The sequence below is a fragment of the Cajanus cajan genome, chromosome 2 (genome assembly GCF_000230855.2).
Source record: "Cajanus cajan strain Asha chromosome 2, NIPB_CcT2T_4, whole genome shotgun sequence".
Classification (NCBI taxonomy): domain Eukaryota; kingdom Viridiplantae; phylum Streptophyta; class Magnoliopsida; order Fabales; family Fabaceae; genus Cajanus; species Cajanus cajan.
In genome coordinates, this window is record NC_138518.1 from 57,246,826 (window position 1) to 57,270,317 (window position 23,492).

The window sequence follows — 23,492 nt, forward strand, 5'->3', positions numbered from 1 at the left end:
AAAATAATATTAAAAATCCACAAAAAGCCCATGTATCTCACATGCATGCAAGACAGGTAGCAAATCGGTTGATTTGCACTATGATAGACCCAATTGGCTAATGTACACGTGTGAGTCTCCCTGCTCTTGCTAACTCCTTATATCCCTATATCACAAATTGATATATAATTAAGTCATTCTCCAAGGGAATATTAGCCAATATGAGACTTCTACCTTTTATTATACCTTATATACAACATGATTATCTTCTTCAACTGATAATTGCATAAATGTTACCTAGTATATTCATGTTCCTTCTTCTTCTTCTTTTGCCTACTATTACACTATTAGATCATAAGTTAACTCAATAATTAGAGTGTCTGTCGGTGGATGCCACCTTTATCCTCTAGCCTTGGGGTGCTACTTTGCCTACTCAACGATATATCACCATTTGAAAAATGGCACCATTTGTGGGAACCTTTTCCCCTCATTTCCAATAAGAATGGTGATCATTCTTAGACATAATGTTACTTCCTCAAGTCAAGGACAACCACTACTCCTACTTCTTGAAAACGGGGTGAAAGATAGCATCGACCACTCTAGGACTTAGCTCCACCACCTATGCACCCCTGTTGTTTGGTTCCAAATCCAAGTGTAAATAGTTTTACTTTGGTGATGAAAATATAAGGTACTTTCATAACTTTTGGATGAACAGAGCCTTTTGGCATGCCTATTAAGGATGTAGGGATTCATACTATGGACAAAATTAAGAATGGGAGGTTTCAAGGTGCTGAGAAGTGATGGCTTTCAAGCCATTCTCTTTCAAACTCATTGGAGTATTACAGTTGGTGCTCTTATCCATGATATTAATGAGGAACCAATGAGAGTTGAAGTTATGAATGAGATCCTTATCACCCTTATCCCTAAGGTAGAAAAGGTTAATTTAAAACACGAGACCTATTAGCTTGTACAATGTCTCCTATAACATTCTCACTGAAGTTCTCTTGTATAGTTTATGGTTAGTGATAAAGACCTTGATAAGTCTGAACTAGTGTAGTTTTGTTCCTAATAGGCAAACTACATATATTGTCATAATTAACCAAGAGGTTATCAACTCCATGAGAACTACGAGGAGCAGGTAATGATGGCTGGTTATAAAGATTTATTTGGATAAAGCTATGATAGGCTAAATAGGAACTTTATAAAGGATCGATATTCTAGTTGACATTGGTTTTCTAGAAAAAAAAAATTGTTGATATGGTATGGGATTGTATCTCTACTCCTTCTATGCACAGAATGGAGAAGCTTTGGAGGAACTTAAGTCATATAGAGGTATTAGATAAGGAGACCCTATCTCACCTTACCTTTTTGTTTTGTGTATAAAAATGTTATTTCACCTTATTGAAGTTGTTATTCAACACAAATTATGGAAGCAAAGGTGAAAAGCTGGTCACAAAAGATCAAATTCTTACATATAAACAATAATTATATTATAGTTAGACAAAACTCATGTCATAATATTTTGTAAAATTTTAGTTTTTTTAAAGTTTAAAATGTCATTTAGTAGTTAATTTTTTTCAAAAGATTTTTAATTAAATATCTAAATTAATAAATTTGTAATTAAATTTTCCATTTTTTATATTTTTTGTAATTTAATCTCTAAAATTAGAAATTTGATTATAATTTATGGAATTTTACAAAATATTTTAATATATAAATAATAATACAAAATAATAATCTAATTACAAATATCAATAATTAAATTACAACAATATAAAAAAAACATAAAAAGAAAAAAGATCTCATTATAATATGTTTTTAGTTGAAGTCTTAATTGAAATTTTTAAAAAAGTTTATGAACAAATTATGTATTATTATATTTTTAATTTAACGTGAAAAACTCGAACATATTTATCATATTTTATATTTCACTTCATTATGTTTGTTTTTAGATATCGATTTTAATTTCAGTTACATACAAACCTACATGGCGCAAGGCCCTCCGTCGGCTCTGCTCTGTTCGTAGCACAAGCGACTCCTGCCATTCGCGTCGGCGCCCTGTTCGCGTCACCATCGCTCAAGTCCGCCGCCGCAGGCCCCTCCCCTGTTGTTCGTCGCACTCCGCAATCCCTCAGAACGCTTCTTAGCATTAACAGGTCACTATTACTATCATTAAGTTCACGTTTGTGAAATAATTTGTTTTCTTGAGAAAAATATTGGTTGCTCTGTAACATTTGCAAATATTAATTTGCTTGAGTTGCTCTGTTGGTCGTTTTCCACTAATAAAATCTGAATTTTAACAAATGTTGATTTAATTTCCAATGATTTGCTCCCTTGCTGTGCCTTTGTAAAATTTCTATTGGGCTTTTTTTTAGGGTTTAGGGCATGAATGAATTTTATAGGTATGAAATATGAATGACTATGACATGAATATTTTCAAATTTTTAACAGAGACTAGTGATCCACTGATTCAACCGTTGATCTAGTGATCAGGGCTCTGATTGAGTTGATGACTGGTCTAAGTTTTAAAACAGTGGATGGCTGTAAATTGTATTGTTGTGCGAATGGTGGTCAGTTTTCATGTTAGAGTTGATATTGAGTAAAGATGTGAACCTGAATGTTTTGTTAAGAGAAAGTATAGCGAAGCGTAATGTTGGTGAATTAGAATTTTTCGCGTTGAAGTTGAGACCCTCTACGGTGTGTTTGAATAGAGGATTTGAAAAGGGGAATGTAATTTAAGAAGGGATTTAATTTATTTTTTTTTTGTGATAAAATTTTGTTCAACCTCACAATCTCGGCTGTATGATCAAGAACATGTAGTTTTGTAAGCAATACCTGCAGAACCCTTCTTTCCTTTCTCTTCAACTTCCTCTCACTGTTCTTGGTCAGAGATCACATGCACCGCTGGCCATAGGATTCTAGACTGTTCTTGTGCTTCTCTACACATTTTTGCCCTGTCTTGCTACATTCAAACAAAATATGGCTTGAACTTCACTACTTATAGGATTCTAAACTGGTGTATCTGACACTACACAACTCATACAAGTTTTTCCTGTCTTTAACTTTGGTTTCTAAAACTCGAAGCCTGAAAATCCAAAATGGTTTTTCAACTTTCTCATTAATGGTCAAAGGGTGTGCTAGCACTTGTGAGTTGTGAGTGTTGGTATTTTTGGATAGTCTCATTGTTTGTGACTTTGTGTCTTTGTGTCGGTTCAATAACAAATGGGTCCTTGTCAAAGCATAGACTTTTCAAATTGATTTGTGGGGGGGGGACTATGGAGAATCCCAGTTACTCTTTGCTTGAAATAGATGCCCCAGGCTCTGCATTTCAGTGACTTAACAAGGACAGAAGTAAAAATTCAAAGTTGTTCACATGGCTTCTGCTTCTCAAGGTGCATAGAGTTGTCTGTTGTCTTGCTTGGCTTGGGAGTTCTCTTTGTTCATTGCTCCATGCCGTTAAGAAAATATTTTTTTGGGGCACGTGGAAACTGAGATGTCTGCCAATGCAAAATTATATTTTCGTGTAATTCTTGCATTCTTGGTGATGACTTTGTCATTTTTTTCTTTTAAGTTGGTTACTTGCTTCAAAGGGTGGCATTACTTTCACCTACATTGTTGTCATGTTTCTTCCCTTTTTTCCACAATTTCACTGAAACACTTTCTCAGTGACAGATTAAACATGTTCTGTTTTAGAAATGAAAAAAAAAAAATTAATTGCTTTATCCAAACACTAGATTTTGCAAATGAAGAAATTTAATTTCTTTATCCAAACTAGAAAATTAAAAAGTAGGAATTTCAATTGAAGCAATTGAAATTCTAAAAATTTAAAATTCTTTTGAATTCTAAAATTTTCTCCAAACACAATGCCAGTGAAATACCAAATGACTATCAATTCTATTAGGACTGAATAATAATATCATTGTCTATTGGACCTAAGGTCCCGGAGTAGTTACACTCTGTGATGGGATGCAAATCTTGTAGCAGAGGCCAAGGAGACCATAAGGGTGCTTAGTGCATGTCATCCCACAAGTGGCAAGAGGATCGTTACTCTGTGTCATGGTTAAGGCAGCCTGCGGACTGGCGTTCCCAATGAATCACTACAATTTATCTATAATCAGTATAGTGTACTGTTACGTATCTGAGATCATCTGAAAATGGTTGGTGAATTTTGTGCCATGTACTTAATATCACCTGAAAATGATTGGTAAATTTTATGCTCGTACGTTAGATTTCCTGAGAATTGTCAGTAGATCTCATGCACCCCATTCAATATTTTACTAATTTGATGAGTAAATTAGAGTCATTATGGATGGTTAGGTTCTCCTTCTCTCTAACAAGTTTAAGCTCATCAGCTGTACTTTTAGGGATTTAAACTAAAGAGGTTGAGATAGAACAGTCCCATGCTTGCTACTGATTTACATCCCCAATGTTAATATGAATTTTAATTGTAGGCAAATGCTAACCAATATCTGAAAACCATTAGTTGACCATTTAAGTAATTAAAAATAGAATTTTTTCTATTAAAATGTTGTTATTGTATTAAATGTTGTATTTTTAAATAAAATTTACTATTTTCTTATTTGTTAATCAGTAACAGAATCTTTAATTATATTAATCATTCACCGATTTTGCTTTGCAGTGAAGGAAGCTGAATTAGATACCTCAAAACCCTCTAATTTTCCAATGGCTTTCCCTCCATTCCGTCGATCTCACTTGCGCAGCCACACTTACCAGACCCTTGTTCACATCTTCTCTCACCTTTCTGCGTACAACACGTCACTTCAAACAAAAACTCAACCCCTCAGCATTCCTGGTATGTGTTTCAAAACCCTATCTTATTATTTTTTTTGTTTTTTTTTTAATTTTTTTTCATTATTATGTTCAGCTTTGGATTGGAAATTGATGTTTTAGATTTTGAGCTTCAATTATGCATATGGTTATGGATTAATTTTTTGTTTATTTCAATTTAGTGGCCATTTCTCAATCATATGAATGTTGTTTCACTGAAGTTTATTTTGGTAAATGAATATTAAAAGGGTAATTTTTTGTAAATTTTTTTTTTCTGAGTTTTAAGTTCCCATTTGGATTAGAAATGAATGTTTGAAGGATTCGAAGATTAGGTGACGGTTATGGATCATTCTGTTGGTAGTTTCGATTTAATTGTGCTCTTCTGATATTTATTCTTTTGAATGGTTTTATAATTCAGTGTATTTGAATATTTGGTAAATTGAAATCAAAAGGGTGCCTTTTTTCTTTTTCAAGTTTCCAGTCGGGTTTGGAATTGATGTTTAAGTGTAGTTTATTTTGTTATGGATCAATTTGCTATTAATTTCAATTTAATGTGTGTTTCTCATATTTATTTACCACTCTTTAAAAAAAACTATTTTTTCCCCTAGTTCAAGATAATGGAAGTGGTAGAATTGAGCAAGAGAACCAGGAAAAGGAGCCTAAGTCCTCTGATATTGTTGATTTTGATTTTGTGGATCCTGGGGACCCTGTAGGCCAAAAGGAAATACAGGAGGTCGAGAAGACCATTGAGGGGGTTGGAGACAGGGATATGGATATTACTTCCTATAAGATGATCTTAGATGATATAGAACATTCGATGGGAATTGAGGAAATGTCTACCCAAACAAATGGTTTTGATAAGGAGCAGAAGATAATGGAAGAGTTGGAGCTGGTTGTGAAAGGTACTGAAGAACTTGTTTGTGATAGTGGTTTAATCCCCTCGAACTCGGGATTGAATGGGAAAAATAATGATGGCAGTGAAGTTGGGTTGATGGAACACCAAGTAGATGATGTTGAATTTTTGCATTCTTGTGTGAACTCATCTAGAAATGCCAGTCTGTTGAAAGAACCAGAAGATCTTAATCAACTTGTCTCTAAAGGATTTGATATGACTTCAATGTTTAATATGTCCACATCAACCAAGGGACAAGCTGCTGCACCGGTAATAAGTGCATCAAGTTCAAAGCATGAAAGTCAACAAAATGAAACAGAATTGGTGAAATCTGTTTGTGCCGTAGTAGGATCTGGTGAAAAGCTAATTTGTGAGAACAGTGCAACAAATTCTTCTAATATTCTAACAAAAAAAGGAGACATGGAAGATGGAGAAATTTTTGGAGACTTGGGCATAGATGGTAATTCATTTGATGCGTCTTCTGCAGATGCCCTAATTTTACAACAGATGGAAGTTGATGAGGTTCAGAAGCCTGAAAATGTATCTGGAAACATGATATATCCTTCTAAGATTGAGAATCAAGAAAAGGAAAAGGGCTATGACTCTAATTCCTCTATGGTAAATGCACTTCAAGATGCCAATAATAGTGGACAAGTGGAACCTAGAACTAGTGGTGAAAAAGGAATTTCATGTGGAGTTGAAGCAGCAACCTCTCATGAAACTATTGAATGTGAGAAGGCAGGTGTGTGTGGTTCTATTCTAAAGCCCAGAAATAGCAAATCTGGACACATTGCATGTAAAGGGATTGATGGCATGCTGACAAATTTAAGTCGAAATCAAGTCTTTTATGGAGATTTATTGGAAGAAACTGCTGCCAAAAGTCATGGAAACACATCTGCTATTAAGGTATGATTTTCACCAGAATATTTCATGCAATGAAACATTTACATAGTGTTTGATTGGAGGGGAATTGAGGGAAGGGGAGGGGTTTTAATAAACTTTTCTTGTTTGGTTCAATTCTTAGGAGGGGAGGGGAATGGGTGGGAGCAAAACCCCTCCTTATCTAATTTTAGCTCCCCTTCAATATTGGAGGGATTTGGAGGACAGCGGTTTTAAAATATTTTCGATACAATGTCTAAAATATCCTTACTTGTGCTTTTAAATTCAAAATCATAAGGGTACAAAGATAAATTGATTTTTAAAATCCCTCTCTCTCCCTTGTGAACCAAACAAGAAAAAAGTTTCTTCCCCTCCCCTCCTCTCTTTTGAACTAAACAGACCCATATATCTGTTGAAATTATGGGGTTTTATGTATTGAACAGGAGAAGAATAGAAACTTTGTATAATATTATAATGACTTGTATTATAATATATTGATGTGTCTTACATGTTCAGAAAACGTGAACCAGCAACTCTTATCTATACCATCATAACTAATTAGGGATAAAGATCATAAGATAAAGGTTTAGGGTTTATGGTAAGAATATAGTCAACCATAAATTTAGGCTTCCTACATGGAGTTCCATAATTTGTTCCAACCATGGTTGTCAATCTCTAGTGACAACTCGTAAACTCGTACAGTTTACGAGTTTACAAGAGCTTACCTGTACAACTCGGAGGTAAACTCGTTTTTTAGTGAACTCGGAGCGATCTCGGTGAACTCGGGTAAACTCGTGTAAACTCGCGAGACTACCTCCGATATTAAGAGATCACCGTTTTTTTTTTCCACACACAAAACGCACGTTTTGTGTTGTGTGTTAGGGCACTTTCACTCTAGACCAGACCTCTCCTACTCTCCTCTCCACTCCAGACCTCCGCAGTGCCTCTTCCACGGCTCTCCTCCTTCGCGCCTCACCTCCTTCGCGCGACACCTCCGCGCGTCTCCTTTCCTCTCCGCGCGACACCTCCGCGAGTCTCCTCTCCTCTCCGACGAATCTCCGCCGATCTATCCTCTCTGACAGTGGCTCTGTCTTCCCCGGCATCTGCAGATCTGTCTTCTTCTAAGAGGGAAGGCAGCGGCGACGGCTTGAGGAAGGGTTGCATTGCAGGAAAAATAATTAGGGTTGGAATATGGGCCAAATGGGCCAAGTTTTATTTTTTGTTTTGATTTGGTTAAGAGGGTTTTTACTTCATTATTTTTTTTAGAAAGTAACCTCTCTTTATTAATTATTAATTATTATTATTATAATTTAGATAATATTTTAAGTAATACAAAATTTAATATAAGACCTTAAATATTTTGTTTTCTTAATTTTTTTATTTTATTTAACTACTATAAATTTTTATTATTAAAAATATTTAATGTATAAATAGTTATATTTTTATTTTTATATGTATATTGTTAATTATTTGTATTATAAATTATCTAATATTTATATATATATATATAAATAAATTAGAATAGTGTAATCTTGCTATATTTAATAAATTATTTTATTATTAATATAATTTGTTATTTTACTCTTTAATATAAAGTTAAAATGTTTAATTATTATATAATTTTTAATTATTTTTATAATTTTGTTTATTGAGTAATCTCTTACGAGTTTACGATACGAGTTTACGATACGAGTTTACGGAGCCTTCACGAGATTACGTAAACTCTCGAGATTGACAACCTTGGTTCCAACTATTTGATGATTTTAAGACTATTTATGTTGATTTTTCTTGAGTTAATTATTGATCATTTGTTGCAGTTGGTTAATGCCAGTAGAAAGAGAAAGCATGGTCTTGGAGCTGAGGAGAAGGAAGATAAAAATAAGGTATTCTTCTTATATTGTTATTTTTTTTTTCTTGATGTTGTATTACTGTTCTTAACTTGTGTTTGTTTTAAGCTTCATTATATTTTTTGTTACTTTTAAATTTTTCTTAGTGTGTTCCACCAATGATGAATTGAAGATTTTGGCACCATGATGATCCTTATTTTTGTTAAAGTTAGTTTAGTAAGTTCAGAAGTATTTTATTCGGCTAGGATTGTTCCCTTCCCATTCCACTAAACAGTTAAAAAAGTGGAATCACGTTTTTTGTTGAATGTCTATATCCTGAATTCTTTATATGGTTTTCAATTCCCATTTATTTTTCTTATGAGGTTTTGGGAAAAAATTAACTGAAACCAGAATTATATCGAGAATTATACATTCAACCATAGCTTTGCATAACTTATGTAGAGTTCCAAAATGTGGACAGAATGTTTAATGATTTCAAGACTATTAATGTTGATTTTGCTTTGGCTAATTATTGATCATCTGCTGCAGTTGGTTAATGCCAGTAAAAAGAAAAAGTGTGGTCAGAGTGCTGAAAAGAAGCAAAAAAAAAAGGTATTCTTCTGATATTTTTTTTGATTTTCTTTCTTGATGTTTTATAATTGTTAACATTTGATATGGATGTTGAAGCTTGTTAAGTCAACATCTTTTGAAATCATTTCAACATCAATTAATTAATATTCTGTTATTTGTGAAACATAATCTATAAATCTGTAAGGTTTAAGAATGTGATTGTTTTTTTATTTGATATAGATAACATATAGAAAGAGGCGAGCAGAAAAGAACAGAGAACTGGGTGTTAAAACTTTGCAGTTGCAGCATGTACAGAAACCGAAAACTGTCTCACACTGTCGCCATTATCTCATGGGAAGGTGCCACGAGGTAGATTTTACCCAATTATATTTATATTACACTATGAAATGTTTTCTCACTTTATAGATATATGGAACACGTAATCTTCATTCTTGCTGTTTTTAATCGTTGTGATTATTTTACATTTGAGTCATTGCATGATACGTAAGATACTATGTTATTCTGGTGTTGATACTTCATTTAATTGTGATTTAAGAAGGTAATTGACATATTCACTTATTCTAACTTAGAAGCTCTATGAAGTTCATTTATACTGTATAAGGGGTAATGTGTATGTTATGTGAGAGGATTTCCATATTTTAAAGTCAGACAAATCTTTTGCAGGTTCTTCATTTTCAATATCTATATTATGTGACATTTGAATTAGCCTAAGCTCTTGCAAATTTATGTTAAGGTAGCCCATTCAGGCCATTATTGTAAGAGTAGTGTATTTTTGCAACTTGTGCAATATAGTGATATATATGATATCCGTATTGAAAAAATATGAAATCATTCTCACTTCCCCTTCTCTTGCCTTATTCCATAACAAATTTGGCAGGGTGACAAGTGTCTGTTTTCACATGATGTAGTGCCTCTAACAAAATCCATGGTATTTTTCTTTTAAAAATTTAATCTCTTTTTTTTTTTTTTTCTGGTAAGGTTGTAACAAGACCCAGGAGAAATTTACAAAACCTTTTATTGATTCTGAAATTGCAGGCATGTGTTCACTTCGCTCGTCACTCTTGCATGAAAGGGGATGACTGCCCATTTGATCATCAGCTCTCAAAATATCCTTGTAACAATTTTGTGTCCACCGGTTCTTGTTCCAGAGGAGATGCTTGCTTGTTTTCACACAAGGTACCATATCCTATGTGACTTGATTTCGCTTCTTGTTAATGACTGTGTCGGAAAACTTTATATAAACTTGATATCAATCTTAATTTTTATATGCATGTGTCTAAACTATATAATTATTCTTACTTAGATTAAAATGGGAACTTTCTGATTCAGGTAACAACCAATGAGGATATCCATAAGCCTTCAAATGTTTGCAAACCAGGGTTGAAGTCTCCACATCTGTCAGGACATGCAAATTTCAGTACCCCACCTAACAATCATGCCTCTAGTTCTGTCCGGCAAAACCACTTTACTAATTCGGCAGGAATTCATTCTCACCTCAATGATGAATGTAAGGTGACAGACATTCTACATAAACAACCCACACCACCTAAAGGAATTAGTTTCATCAATCTTGCGAAATTATCACCCAGCCTAAGTACACTGAAACAAGGCGCAGTAACAACCAAGGAAATTCCTGTACACACTCGGGAAGATCAAACTGCATCTGACAAAACTCAAAACAAAGTGGAAATTCCTAAAAAATTGCCAGCTGTTACACCTAAGGGAGTTAACTTTCTTTCTTTTGGCAAAGGTTCTGTCTGCAGTTTTAAAAGTCCTATTTGCTCCAATGCGAATAGGGAAAATGGTATCAAGTTGCCTCAGTTACTCACTTTTGGTTTGCCTGCAAAGGCAAGTTCGTCTCTAAATAAGGATGATCACGACAAAGCTTGTGACAGAACAAAACAAAATGTACCACAGACTGATATATTCTTAAATGAGATTTTAGAAAAAAAACAGTCTGTGGCAGACGGAATGAAATCAAAGTTATCAGAGAAAACCTTGGTAAATGTTTCTATGAGGGATCACAGCCATAGTAAATCAGTTCAAGAGGGAAAAGGGTCATCTAATAATTCTCAGAGTTCAAATGTGACCTCAGCTACACTTCGTCCATTTGTTTCAAATCAGTCTTCTGAAGGCCTATTATCTGGTTATCATAAGCATGTGTCAAACTCAGCCCAAAGGGCACTCTTATCAACTTTAGCATTTGCATCAGAGCATGAATCTGATATTAAGATGAAATACCCTACTGGTGGTTCGTCAGTATGATCAGAGGACTTTGAAAGAAAGTTGTGTTGAAGTTTCCAACTATGTAGCTCTTGGTGATTGGAATCAAGGCACTTCATTGTAGATATTTGAATGTGCATTTTTAGCATGTTATTCTTTTTCCTTATTTATTTATTTATTATTATTATTATTATTATTATATATATATATAGAGGGTTACCCTAGTGAAACGATGAGGCTGCTGATGTATGGCCTAGTCTTTTTTCAAATCTCAGCTTGTGAAGGTAAAGCTGCAGAGTTACCCAGTTTTCTTCTTTTTACAACACATACAAGTTAAAACAGTTATACAGGTTTCAGTATCAACCATTTTCATGATTTTTGAACATGTACATACAGTCTTTGAAGTATCGATGGCAAATGTATTTCTCTGCCTCTACTTTTTTGTTTTTCTCTGCTAATGCACACTGCTAGCTCATCTTAAGTAATATTAACATGTCCCAAATTTGATTAGGACCTCACCACGTACCTTGTACTCTTTTTTTTAATAATATTGACACTGTTCTTTTATATATCATGTCTTTCTCAACATATGTTCTGAACCGCGTTGCTTGATGTTTGGGAACACGTCCTTTTCTTCACATATTTATGTAAATATTTGATATTGGGTATTATATGTCAAATGTCAAGGGTACTTGCTGAGAATTTCCAAACCATTGGAAGTCTACAATTTCAGCCAAAATATTTCAATGGGGATAATCTAACTATAACGTGTAGCAGTTGGTAATTTGAGCCAAAACCAGTAATCAACACAAACAGTATACACGTTATGAACTTGTATAGACAAAACTGCAAACACTTGAAGGTTGACACAACTATGCATATGATCAAAATGCACCTCCAATATCAAAATGAAATGAAATGGAAAAAATACTTGTATCTGCCTAAAGGTTTCTTTGAGTAGACTAATTTAAAACTAATTTTAGGAGAGAGAAATAGAAAGAAGAAATGAAGTATTTTATGAGATAAATTAACTTATGTATAAATTAATTTGTAAAAATTCTATTATAATTTTTATTTATGTATAAGTTAGTTTTACTTCTTTTATTTATTTATTTTTTTGATAAATTGAAGGAGTAAAGCACCTCAACAAAAAACAATGAAAAATTACAAATTTACAAAGTCTAGGTTACATCAACATTAACAAGAAAAAAAAAAGAATAAGGGAAGAGCTATATAAAAAATTCACAAATTCTCACTAAGAAATAATCTATTATTGTCAAGTTTATCTACAAGTTGATTCCCTTCTCACATGACATAAGACCAAACGCAAATACCCATTAATCCTATTAAAAGAAATAACACTGCACACCAAACTAAAGCAAGGATGATATGGAGTGCAACCCTTCAAGCAATTATACTCCACCGGAAAATTCCTGTGACCTTTGTTCCAAGCAATAAAGATCCCAACGTGAATGCCCTCTACTTTAACTTTAACTTCAAGGACAAAACTTATTCAAATTTTACTTTTTATATTTTTTTTCCTATAAATGTTTTTGAAAAATTTATTCAAACACATTCTAAACATATTATTGAGCTTATTCTGATCATGATTAAGGCTCTTTCCGTTATTACACTTCAAACAATGTATGTCTGTACTTCAACTCGATGCAGAAAGACTGAAGTTAGGATTATAATTCTATTATGATTTTTTATTAGTATTCTTTTATAATTTAATCTCACTCTGTAGCAATTGAACCCAAAACCAATGGTACTTTCCGAAGAATAATCCTATCCATATATTTCAGGAACAAAATTCATTTTTAAAAAGAAAAGTTTTTTTTTGTTTTTTTTTTTAGTAACGTAAGATAAAAAAGAAAACAAAAGAGAAAATTACAAGCATGCGTAAGGCAACCAACTCACATCAGTTAACAGCAAGTGAATAATTAATTTCAAAGTAGATAATTAATCTAGGTAAGGTTAGCTACATGAATTGTATATTGCAATTAGATTCAATTAAAGAGCAAATTTTTAAGGATAAGATAATAAAAAAAATATTTGTGAAAAATATCTTTTTTATTATATGTAATGTTTTGACGTTATTTTATTATTACAAGCTATCAAATTATTTTAGTTAACTATAGTTGTTATTTTTCACTAATTGATTATTTTAAATACACATTCACCTATTACATATAACTCTATATTTTGTAATTTTACTATAAAAATGTAATTAGATTATTTAAAATGAAATGGATTGTCCTAAATTCATTTTTCACTAACATGTTAAAATATAAAAATTATTTTCACAATTCATTATAATAGAATTTAATTATAAATATAACCAATTATTAAAATAATCTTTTTTTAATATCTAATCCAAATATATACATCTTGTAGATTCTTTTATTTTCCTGACTTTGTTAATATAGCCCCTACCTTTTAATAAAAAAAGACATGCTTCAATATAAATTTATCTAGACATATTTTTCAATTATGTTTAATTACTCAAACTAATTTTAAAACAAAGATGCCATTGTTTGTTGCACCTTGGTTAAAAGCAGTAAATGACATTACTCCTTTCCTCATGTAACCTGGTATAGAGGCCCAAATATATGATCATGACACATAACAACTTCAGTGTATTATTGATTCAAATTATTAAGGCATCCACTTTCTCTTGTTTGGGAAACCACTTGAGTAGATGCATCTTCTACAATGGCAGTAATGCCACTTCATTGACTCTTTTTTCTGGTCCCCCTTCCCTCCTTCACTCTTCTAACCAAGAAAAAAAAAACTAATAAATCACAATTAACAGCATGAAAGCATAGGATGAAACAATTCTTTCAAATTCATTGTGGTATTTATTGTCCTTATACCACCGTGAGGAAGAAGTTACCATATAATGTGGATGAATTAGATCGGTGAGCAACGATTACCACATTTTTTTTTATCATAATCTCTTTAATCGGTTGAAATTCGTTGAAAAATACAAAAGTTGATGGATGTCATGTCTTATTTAATGACCCTTTTTACAGATTTTACAATTTTCAATAAATTCTAACTAATAAAAAAAATTGAGAAAAGTATGTTAAAAAATGTGTTGCTAGCACTTTTCTTAGATTGGTTACGAGTAAAACAATCAAATTATTTGATCACTCTAATTTTGTTAGAAAACCCTAAACATCTCATTAGTTTAATTTTAAAGTCAAATTTAGTATTATATATTTAGTTTAGTTTAGTTTGGAATGAATTGATTTTAGATTTTTGAAAGAGTCTACAAACACATAAATTAATACAACATTAAATATCACAAATCATAAAATTAAGGCTTAAATAATTTTTTAATACTCTTGTAAAATAGGGGATTTTTTTTTTATTTTAGTTCATTTTAAAAAAATTAATTTCTTCACCGTAAATTTTTTTTCATTTTCGTCCTTACTATCAAATTGATCATTAAATCTAATGGAGAAATGTAAAAAATTTATGAGAACCAAAATATAAAAAGGAAGATTATATGGACCAAAATTTGAGAGGATTAAAACGGAAAAAAAAAATTGAAAGCGTCAAAATAAAAATAACACAAATTTGATAAGAACAAAATAAAAATCACTAAAATTTAAAGGATTAAAAAAACAACAACCTTATTTATTTTATAGGGACTACATATTTATTTGAGTAAACAATCTATAAAATGTAAATAAAATAAATGCACCAATACAAAAATAAAAATAACTTTAACGAATGTATTAAATGCAACAACTTCGTAAAAGTTATATAGTGACATAATCACCACCCTTACACATGTACAAAAAGTCAATACAATAAATAAGTAGAAAAAAAAAATAAAGGGTAAAACATAATTCATTAGTGCAAAAATGGACTTTTTAGATGTCATTTCTATGTCAGGTAACATCCACACGATATAAAAAGTGACATAGTTGTATTTTTGTAAAGACGCAAAAACATTATATGTCAGGTGAGTATTTATGTAGGTAAGTATTTGTGTGTGTGTGCTATGTAGGTGTGGGAAAATTCAAAAAACAAGTTACATTTAAAAATATATATATTTTATGACAAGTATTGACATTTGTCACATCCATCGTAGAATGTTCCACATTCTATGACAAGTAACATCAATACTCATCATAGAATTGAATATAGGTATCAAAGTTCTATATGAACATATTTTGTACCCTTATTATAAGAGGCATTGTCCATCCAACATAGAAAGTGAATATTCTATGTCGAGTGTTGACCCGTCATAAAATGCTTAGATATTCTGTTATCGGGATCTATATCGCGTCCTAAGTGGACATAGAATGTCCAAAACACCCGTCATGGAATATCCCTTCTACACTAGTGATTTGGGTCTCTAAAAGTGCACATTCCTAGTACTTTAGTTCGTGAAAGTAAGAAAATTTTGAATAACTACTTATTATAATTTTAGTACCTAAATATTCATTGATATTATCATTTAAGTCACATACTTTTTGAATTTTGGACCAAAGAGTGTAACATTTTACACTTTCAAAGACTTTTTAAAAAAAAATTATACTATCAAGGACCAAAGTGCTAATGATTCTCTTCAAGGACCAAAATGGTATTTTACCCAAAAAAATAATCATAAAATATCGTAGAGATAACAAAACAAATCATAGCTCATGAATATGAAATAATAAAGAAATCAAACAAAGAATAAGCAAAATTACATTAATATCTTTTCTACATCACATCAATATCTCTAACAGAGTATATTACACACAAAAAAATCTTTTTTTTACTATTTCACGCTTGTTTGTTACCACTCATTTTGACACCTCTGTCATATTTTATGCTTTGTTTTTGTTGCATTCCATTTGTTATATTTTCTCCTTAATCCATTTGTTTTTGTTTGTTACCACTCACATATTATTTCATGAAGGGTGTCTTATTGATTTGCATGTCAATCAATATGAAATTGATGTTAATGAGATCGTAGAGGACTTCACAAATGGTAATGGGTTTTGGAATTTGTCTAAAATCTCTTTTGTGCTTCTAAGCCACATATAAAATAAGATTTTTACCATACTTACTCCTTTCCATATGAACTACTATAATTATTTGGCTTAGTCTCTGCCTCCAAATAATGGAAATTTCTCTTTGAAATCAGCCTACAATTTTGTCTCAGGTAGTCACGTTGAATCTTGCCTAAATATATGTTTTAATAATGACCAACTCTTAATTTCAAATTTTAATACAGAAGAGTTCTTAATTGAAGTACTAAAAATCTTGTTCAAGTGTTTCATAATTACTTTTATGTACTTAGTAGGTTGTCTAAGCCTAGCAATTCAGAAGCTTCACAAGACATCAACCAATTTGACATTTAACACCATGGTCTTGTCTATCCTAAGTAAGAAAACGAACATCCTGAGTCTCTATTAAAAAATGTTCAAGTTCAATATTTCTTCTTAGGAGAAATGCCTCGTAGACTTGGATCAAAATAACAACATTTTGAGCCCTCTATCAAAAGGCTTCGATTAAAACAACTTCTTAAAAGACTTGTACTAAAGATTCTACTCAAAGGTTTGAAGAGAATACCTGCTCATAAGGTACTTCATTTGAAGAAAAAGCTAATAGTACCCAAAAAGGACAATGATGGCAACTCTATTTAAAAACTAAGCAAGCCATAACAGATCTACTTAAGTGGATATAAAAGGAAAACTAAGGCTACACTTTTGAGGCAAGCAAGATCAAAGAGAGTAATCAAAACATAAGTTGTCATATATATAATCCTTGTTTCATACTATGATTCGTTCAAAGATCTTCATTTCAGTATATTGTATTAATCTTGTAATAGATAAAAAAAAGTGTGAATCTTCCTTAATGGAAACTCCAACTTAGGAGAACTTATTGTAATTTTAACAAAGTGCTAGGTTGCTAAACTCATTTATGAAATGAAAAAACCTTTCTTACTCAAATCTAAGTTGCAGAGGTGTAGGAAGAAAGAAAAGAATCACAATAGTGGTGTGTGACCTCATAGCAAGTGGATGTGAGGTTGGTTTTCTCAACAAGTTGTTGAGTGTGAAATCTTAGCAAATGGTTGAATGTGTATCACTAACTGCAAGTGGTTGTGTAGTAGTATTCTTGTATTAGCAAGTGGTTGAGTTGTGATTGAACGGTAGTTGGCCGTGATAGTAAAAATTTTACAAGTTTGCATGAGAATTGAATGTAGCTAAGTTGGGGTAAACCAATATAAAAATCTATGTCCAATCTCTCTAATTCTATCTCTTTACTTGTTTTATTTATTTACTACATCTTTCATTTCATTACAACATAATCGATTATAAAACAAGTTAGCTCAGAAACTATTTTCGAAAGAAAACTCCAAATTTACATACTCAAAAGTTTACCTTCTAAAGAACAAACTTCCGTAAAGAACTAATTTTTAAAGAACAAAACAATTCAACCCTCATTCTTGTAGTCTAACATTCACTTCAGTCACCATAATACCTCAGATTCTATTTATAGGATTATTTGGAACTAGTTGAGGCTTGATTGTGTGAAAATTTTTCTTTGGAAATTGGTGAAGAAAGGGTTAGCCACCAACGAGTTTTGGTTCAGCAAACATATGACCAATTCTGACATGTACACCAAATGTTTAAATCAATCCATTCCCCACACTTTTATACATTGTAACTATAACTATGCCAATAAAGTTTGGCTTGATGTTAAGCAAAAGTTTGGCCAACTCCTTGCCTATGATAATAACTTTGGATCGTTCATCTATAACAACCTAGGTCCTGATAATATTTTTGTTAATTGGAAGTTGATCCTTGGGTTCACCTTGGATGCCATCTAACATTCTATAAATGCTTTAATATTTGAAGATACTACTACCCTTCCTACCATTGTTGTGGCCAAAGTAGCTAGTGCTTTCTATTGTTTTATGTTGTTTGGAAGCCTTTTTAGGCCATTGAGATTAGGCTTTTCCTTGTTGCACCAACATGCAAGGATTAGATGGCAACCCCCCAATGTTTATGTTGTTTCTTGAAGCTGAATTGCCATGCCTCTATCAAGGCCTTGAAAAGTAAAGTTTGTGTTGATGGCCTCTTTTGAGACCATTATGGAGCTTTTGTGATGGCTTTCTCCACCAAACTTGGGCAATGCTCCATTTTGCAAGTTGAATTGTGATCCATTTGGGATGGCCTCACCATTGTTTAAAATAGATCGTAACCTAATAGTCAAATATGGGTCTCTTACTATGATTAGATTTCTCAATCATGGTTGTCTCATCCTCCATAGTTGTGTCTCCCTAGTGTTTAATATATATCTCATTCTTTCTATTGTTGATCATATTTGTCACGTTCACGTTTTAAGAAAACCTTGTTGATCATATTTGATTATATTACAAAAAAAAAAAACTTGAAGGTAATTCCAACTTTACTAGATTTATATGAAGTTTTATATTTAAGGTTTTTAGGTCACTAAAAACTAGGATGTTAACTCTGTAACAATGCAAATTAAAGTTTAAACTTTATAAACTTAGCTTAAATAGAATTTTAATCCCTGTGAAATAAGATTATTTCAATTTTAATCCTTTTAATTATAGTTATTTTTGTTTAAATTTTCTTAATTTTAGTTATTTTCACCTTAATTCTCTCAAATTTTAGTTGTTTTTGTATTGGTTCTTTTTTTATTTTGGTCCCTGTAATTTTCTCACTTTCTTATATCGATCACTAATTTTGTTGGCTTTTTTTTTCCATTAGATTTAATTGTCAATCTCATGATAAGGATGGAAATGAAACAAAAAATAAAAACACCTTATTTAACAGAGACTAAAAAGTTATTTGAACCTATAACTAATAACATAATTTGTAGTAGACTTAATACATTTTATAAATCAACAACGTGAACTCAACAACTAAATCCTAAACTCATGTAATCGATTATCTTGTAGTGTAATTAGTTACATTAGAGTGTTTTGATTTTTCAAAAACTTTATGTAATCAATTACTCTGTTCTATAACTGGTTACATTAGAACATTTCATGCAACCTAGAAAAATTATATGTCATTGTAATTAGTTATTTTGCTTTATAATCAATTACTTTAGATTAAATTGATTACTTATTAATTCAACTTGATTTACTGTGTTAATTACAACTTGGTTGATTTTAGGTTGAAAGATTATTTACACCAAATAATTTAAGGGTTAACTAGTTTGAAGTTAATAAAGCTAAAATAATAATAGCAAGTACGAAAACAACTTTGGAAACGTGAAGGAGAAAACAAAGAGCTTGAAAAACAACTTTGGAAACAACAAATAATTTAAGGTTTAAGGTTTAGGAACTTGAGTAGCAAAATGACAAGAAAGAAATTGACAAGACACACTTAAATGTTTGATTACCCAAAAAGTAAAACTACTATAATGATGAGAAATAATGAAAGGATAAAAGCCACACATCTTACACAATTAAAAGAATATGATTTGGCTCAAAGTAAACTTTAAAGTTAACATTCTACCTCAACTAAATTAAGAGACTACATGTTATAGTGAAGCATTCAAACAACCAACATTAAAAACATTATGCCTTAACACAAGATCAACTTTTAGAGAATTATTATTTTGGAAAATCCTTCAAGTCGGTGAAATAATTATGTATAAACACAATTTCTTTTATCTTAATATTAGTATTTCAGCTTGTAATGTACAGGTTGAACATTATCATAATATATTATATATACAAATAAGTATTATATTTGACATATAAATTATATTTAAAATTTGTATAAATAAGTACTTTAAAAATATAAATTATATTTTATGTTTATAATAAATAATTTATATTATGATAAAAAATATTTTAAAATATTCATAATTTATTTTAAAATTATTGAAATTTAATTTATAGATAAATATGATAAATATAAATTGAATTGGATAAAAATTTAAGAAAATCTCTAAAAAAAAATTGTCAAAATTATTTAAAAAATTTATTGTCGAAATTATTTAAAAAAATTAAAATTTAATTCACAGATAAATATGATAAATAAAAATTTAATTGTACAAGAAATTAAAAAAATTCTAGAAACACTCTTATTAAAGAAAAGTCCTTAAAAATATTTTTGTGCAAAATAGAAATTTGTGTTTAATATATAGGATTTGATTTTGAAGAGTGCTAGTGTACTACACAAAGTATACTTTCTATCTCATGTATGACCTTGATTTTTAACTTGCACATGTGAACTTTTAACAGTGTTATTAGAATTGAATTAGTCATCAATTCAGTTAAGATATTAGGTTAATAAGTCATTAGTTGAACTATTGGGTCACTAATTGAATTGCATAAATTAATATTTATCAAAGCTATTAAATTTTTTACTAAAGATTTATATGTGTGTTAAACATATAGCATATTTAACTACATAATTGCTTATTAGTCACTTTACTGATTGAACAATATTTATATCTAATCATCATTAGTAGCAGCCCACAACATGTGTAGAGGAGTAATTGCCCAATGCTCCATTTTTTTTTTGGAAGAGTACCAAAAAAACTATTATTTAGTTTATATAATATAAAAATAAAAAGTAAAGAATTAAATTGTATAAAATAAATTAATTACAAATAGTTAATCAATTAATTTGTAATGTTTTCACTTTTGAACAAAAGTCTGCTCATAATTTAAGGAAAATAAGTTGTGGTAATGTTAAATATAAAAAAAGGAAAGTGTAATATATCATTTTTTTAACCCCGCTTAAAATCTCCATAGATGTTAATGAAGTTATGAATAAAAGTTATTTTAAACTTTCTCTTCTTTTTTTTCTCTAATTTCATTTGTTCTCTTTTTTATTTCATAAAGTGTTATCTCTCATTCTTTATTGAAATTTCAAAATCTAATCGTAAACTTACCTCTTTTAACCCTTACAAACTTTTTTTTTATATATCACCATCATTGATCCATTTTCTATATAGCAAAGTATTGGAATACAAATAAGTATCACATCGATAAAATAAAAGAAGAAATAATAACTTATAAAACATACACATATTTTAATGATTGAGAAGTCTTTTAGGTGATGACCAAAAATAAAATTGTGGGACTTAAATCTTGAGAGGACAATATCTCATCATTATGAAGTTGTGTGTGAAATAACCTTATACTTATAAAAATAACTCTTATAAAATATCTCCTCAATGGTATCAAAACCAACAAATTCTACTACATGAAAGATTCAATGATTGAAAGGTTTTTTGAGTGATAACTAAAAGCAAAATCGTGAGAACTTGAACTCAAAACGGATAATATTTTATCATTGTAGAGTTGTATGTGAAATAATCTTATAAAAATAATTCTCATAAAATATTCTTTCAGACGAATATCATAAAATAATCCCAACATAAAGTAACCTTTAATAAAATAGTTCATAATCTTGTACAAATATATGATATATTTAGTTATATTTATTTTTCTAACAAATATGTGTTTAATAATTTATATATATATATATATATATAGAATTGAAATTATAAGTAATATTCAAATAACATCAATATTTTTAATTCAGCATAAGAAAAGAAAAAAAAACCTCAAGGCTGCTCATTATCATCATTAGAGGTTATGATCATAACATTAGATGTACAGTCTTTTGATACTTAACGTACACCTTTTAATTTTTAACATATAATACTCGATATTTTAGTCTTTTATCCTACACAGATTTTCTTAGTTTATACGAAAATAGAGCATTGCATATCATTTTTATGAAAATCGGAAAATTGTGTATTGTCAACAAGGCAGGAAAAAAATATATCAAATATAATTTGTCCTCTTTTTTATAATATGTTGGGATGAAAATATGTCATTACTTTTTTAAAAAAAAATTATTCAGTTATTATTATTATTATTATTTATATAAGCATGTATTTCTTTTGTAAAAGATAATTTTGTATGAATTATTATATAAATAATAAAGTTTTTTCAATTTTTATAAGTATTTAATATAATATAATATAGTATAGGAAGGTAGATGGATTCATAGGATTTAGTTGGATTGAGATATGGATAAAAAAGCAAGAGTGTGTTGTAGGGGGCATATCCTATTCTTGCAAAGTCTGCAATGTTGTCCTATTGGATTGCATGAAGCGTCGCATGTCAACATTTCCACGTGCCTATCATTAGCTTCCACCTACAGACACGTCCCCACTTCCCAACTCCAATATTTTTCCCAACATCATCCTCTCTTTCAAACTCGGAAACTCAAATTACACACTCACACACATTATCTATGGCTCCTGCCCAATTCCTCAATCTTCTTCAATCCTCTTCACGATCTTCTTTTGTCAAGCCCTCTAGGCCACTTCTCTATAACCCCATTAAGGTATCCTTCACTTTACTCTCTTTGCTTCTGTTTAACTTTCTGTACTACCAATTCCATCACTAATTGGTTCTTTCTTGTAGAATCACTAGGGTTTTTCCTAAGGGACTTTCTGTATTTTTTTATTTTTATTTTTACTTTTTTGAGAATGACCCGGGTAGGAAAATTGGGTTTTAATTTGATTCTTTTGAATTTCTCTATGTCCTAAATTGGTTGAAGTTGAGTGTGTTAATAATTAGAGTTGGTAGGTGTTTGAGGAGGAAGAGTACATGCATGTGTACAAGGAATTTTTATTTTAAATTTTTTGCATGATTCTGTGGTTGGGAGTGGAAATTAAGGCTGAAAAGTGTGTCAATTTATCTAATTCCCATGCGAAATCTTTGTATTGTTGAATTTGAAAATGCAATCTTTACTCAAATGGGTTTGTTACAAAATCAATCATGCAAAATGTTTAATTTGGTGTCATAGTATAGTGGTCATGAAATGCTGTGATAGATTTATTTACTTGTTGAGTGAATGAACATACATGTTATAGAACTATGGCCAAACAAGCAAGGGAAAGCATAGCCGTTTGATGGAAGAGAGGGCACCTTCTACAGCTGAAGAATTTGAGAGGGTTGCAGAGGAGAAGGCCAAGCAATCCCAAAAGGGGGTGCCAAGTCAGACTCTTGGCAAGGCAATTGATGGTGCTGAAGAGGCTTCAATAGGCAACTCGAATGTTGAATCAGTTAAGAATAGGCTCAAGGGGCATGAATGAGTGAATGAATGAACATGTGTGTGCAGCCAGAGAATAAGGGAATGTCTTGTATTTCCAAAAAGCTTGTTTAATTGCCACTGCAGAAAGAGACCAAACAATTGAAAACCTTTTAGCCTTTGTTTATTAGTTAATTAATGTCGGCTCATTGGATCTTGAAAAGTTCTATGAATATAATAATAGTATTCACTATTCACTCATCA

General features: G+C 30.9%; 2 protein-coding genes across 3 annotated transcripts; both read left to right on the top strand.

Moving 5' to 3' along the window:
* The first annotated feature begins 1,931 nt into the window (after nucleotides 1-1,931).
* Nucleotides 1,932-11,614, top strand: EMB1789 (CCCH-type zinc finger family protein). Of its 2 annotated transcripts, none has more exons than XM_020374987.3 (9): nucleotides 1,932-2,135; nucleotides 4,619-4,792; nucleotides 5,376-6,565; nucleotides 8,356-8,421; nucleotides 8,914-8,976; nucleotides 9,175-9,303; nucleotides 9,833-9,883; nucleotides 9,991-10,131; nucleotides 10,285-11,614. In XM_020374987.3, the coding sequence occupies exons 2-9, from the start codon at nucleotides 4,663-4,665 to the stop codon at nucleotides 11,218-11,220; spliced, it is 2,706 nt and encodes a 901-aa protein (XP_020230576.2). In that variant the 5' UTR covers nucleotides 1,932-2,135; nucleotides 4,619-4,662; the 3' UTR covers nucleotides 11,221-11,614. The 2 variants fall into 2 exon arrangements, with proteins under 2 accessions (XP_020230576.2, XP_082924619.1); XM_083068493.1 differs by lacking the exon at nucleotides 1,932-2,135 and adding an exon at nucleotides 3,963-4,136.
* A 10,687-nt stretch (nucleotides 11,615-22,301) lies between these two features.
* LOC109811301 (uncharacterized) lies at nucleotides 22,302-23,492 on the top strand. The gene is made up of 2 exons (XM_020374999.3): nucleotides 22,302-22,538; nucleotides 23,071-23,492. The coding sequence occupies exons 1-2, from the start codon at nucleotides 22,446-22,448 to the stop codon at nucleotides 23,290-23,292; spliced, it is 315 nt and encodes a 104-aa protein (XP_020230588.1). The 5' UTR covers nucleotides 22,302-22,445; the 3' UTR covers nucleotides 23,293-23,492.

Coding starts and splice junctions, on each gene's coding strand:
- EMB1789 (XM_020374987.3), top strand. CDS start 4,663: ATGGCTTTCCCTCCATTCCGTCGATCTCACTTGCGCAGCCACACTTAC. Junction 8,422..8,913: donor AGAAGGAAGATAAAAATAAG/GTATTCTTCTTA, acceptor CATCTGCTGCAG/TTGGTTAATGCCAGTAAAAA. Junction 9,304..9,832: donor TCATGGGAAGGTGCCACGAG/GTAGATTTTACC, acceptor CAAATTTGGCAG/GGTGACAAGTGTCTGTTTTC.
- LOC109811301 (XM_020374999.3), top strand. CDS start 22,446: ATGGCTCCTGCCCAATTCCTCAATCTTCTTCAATCCTCTTCACGATCT. Junction 22,539..23,070: donor TTCTCTATAACCCCATTAAG/GTATCCTTCACT, acceptor TACATGTTATAG/AACTATGGCCAAACAAGCAA.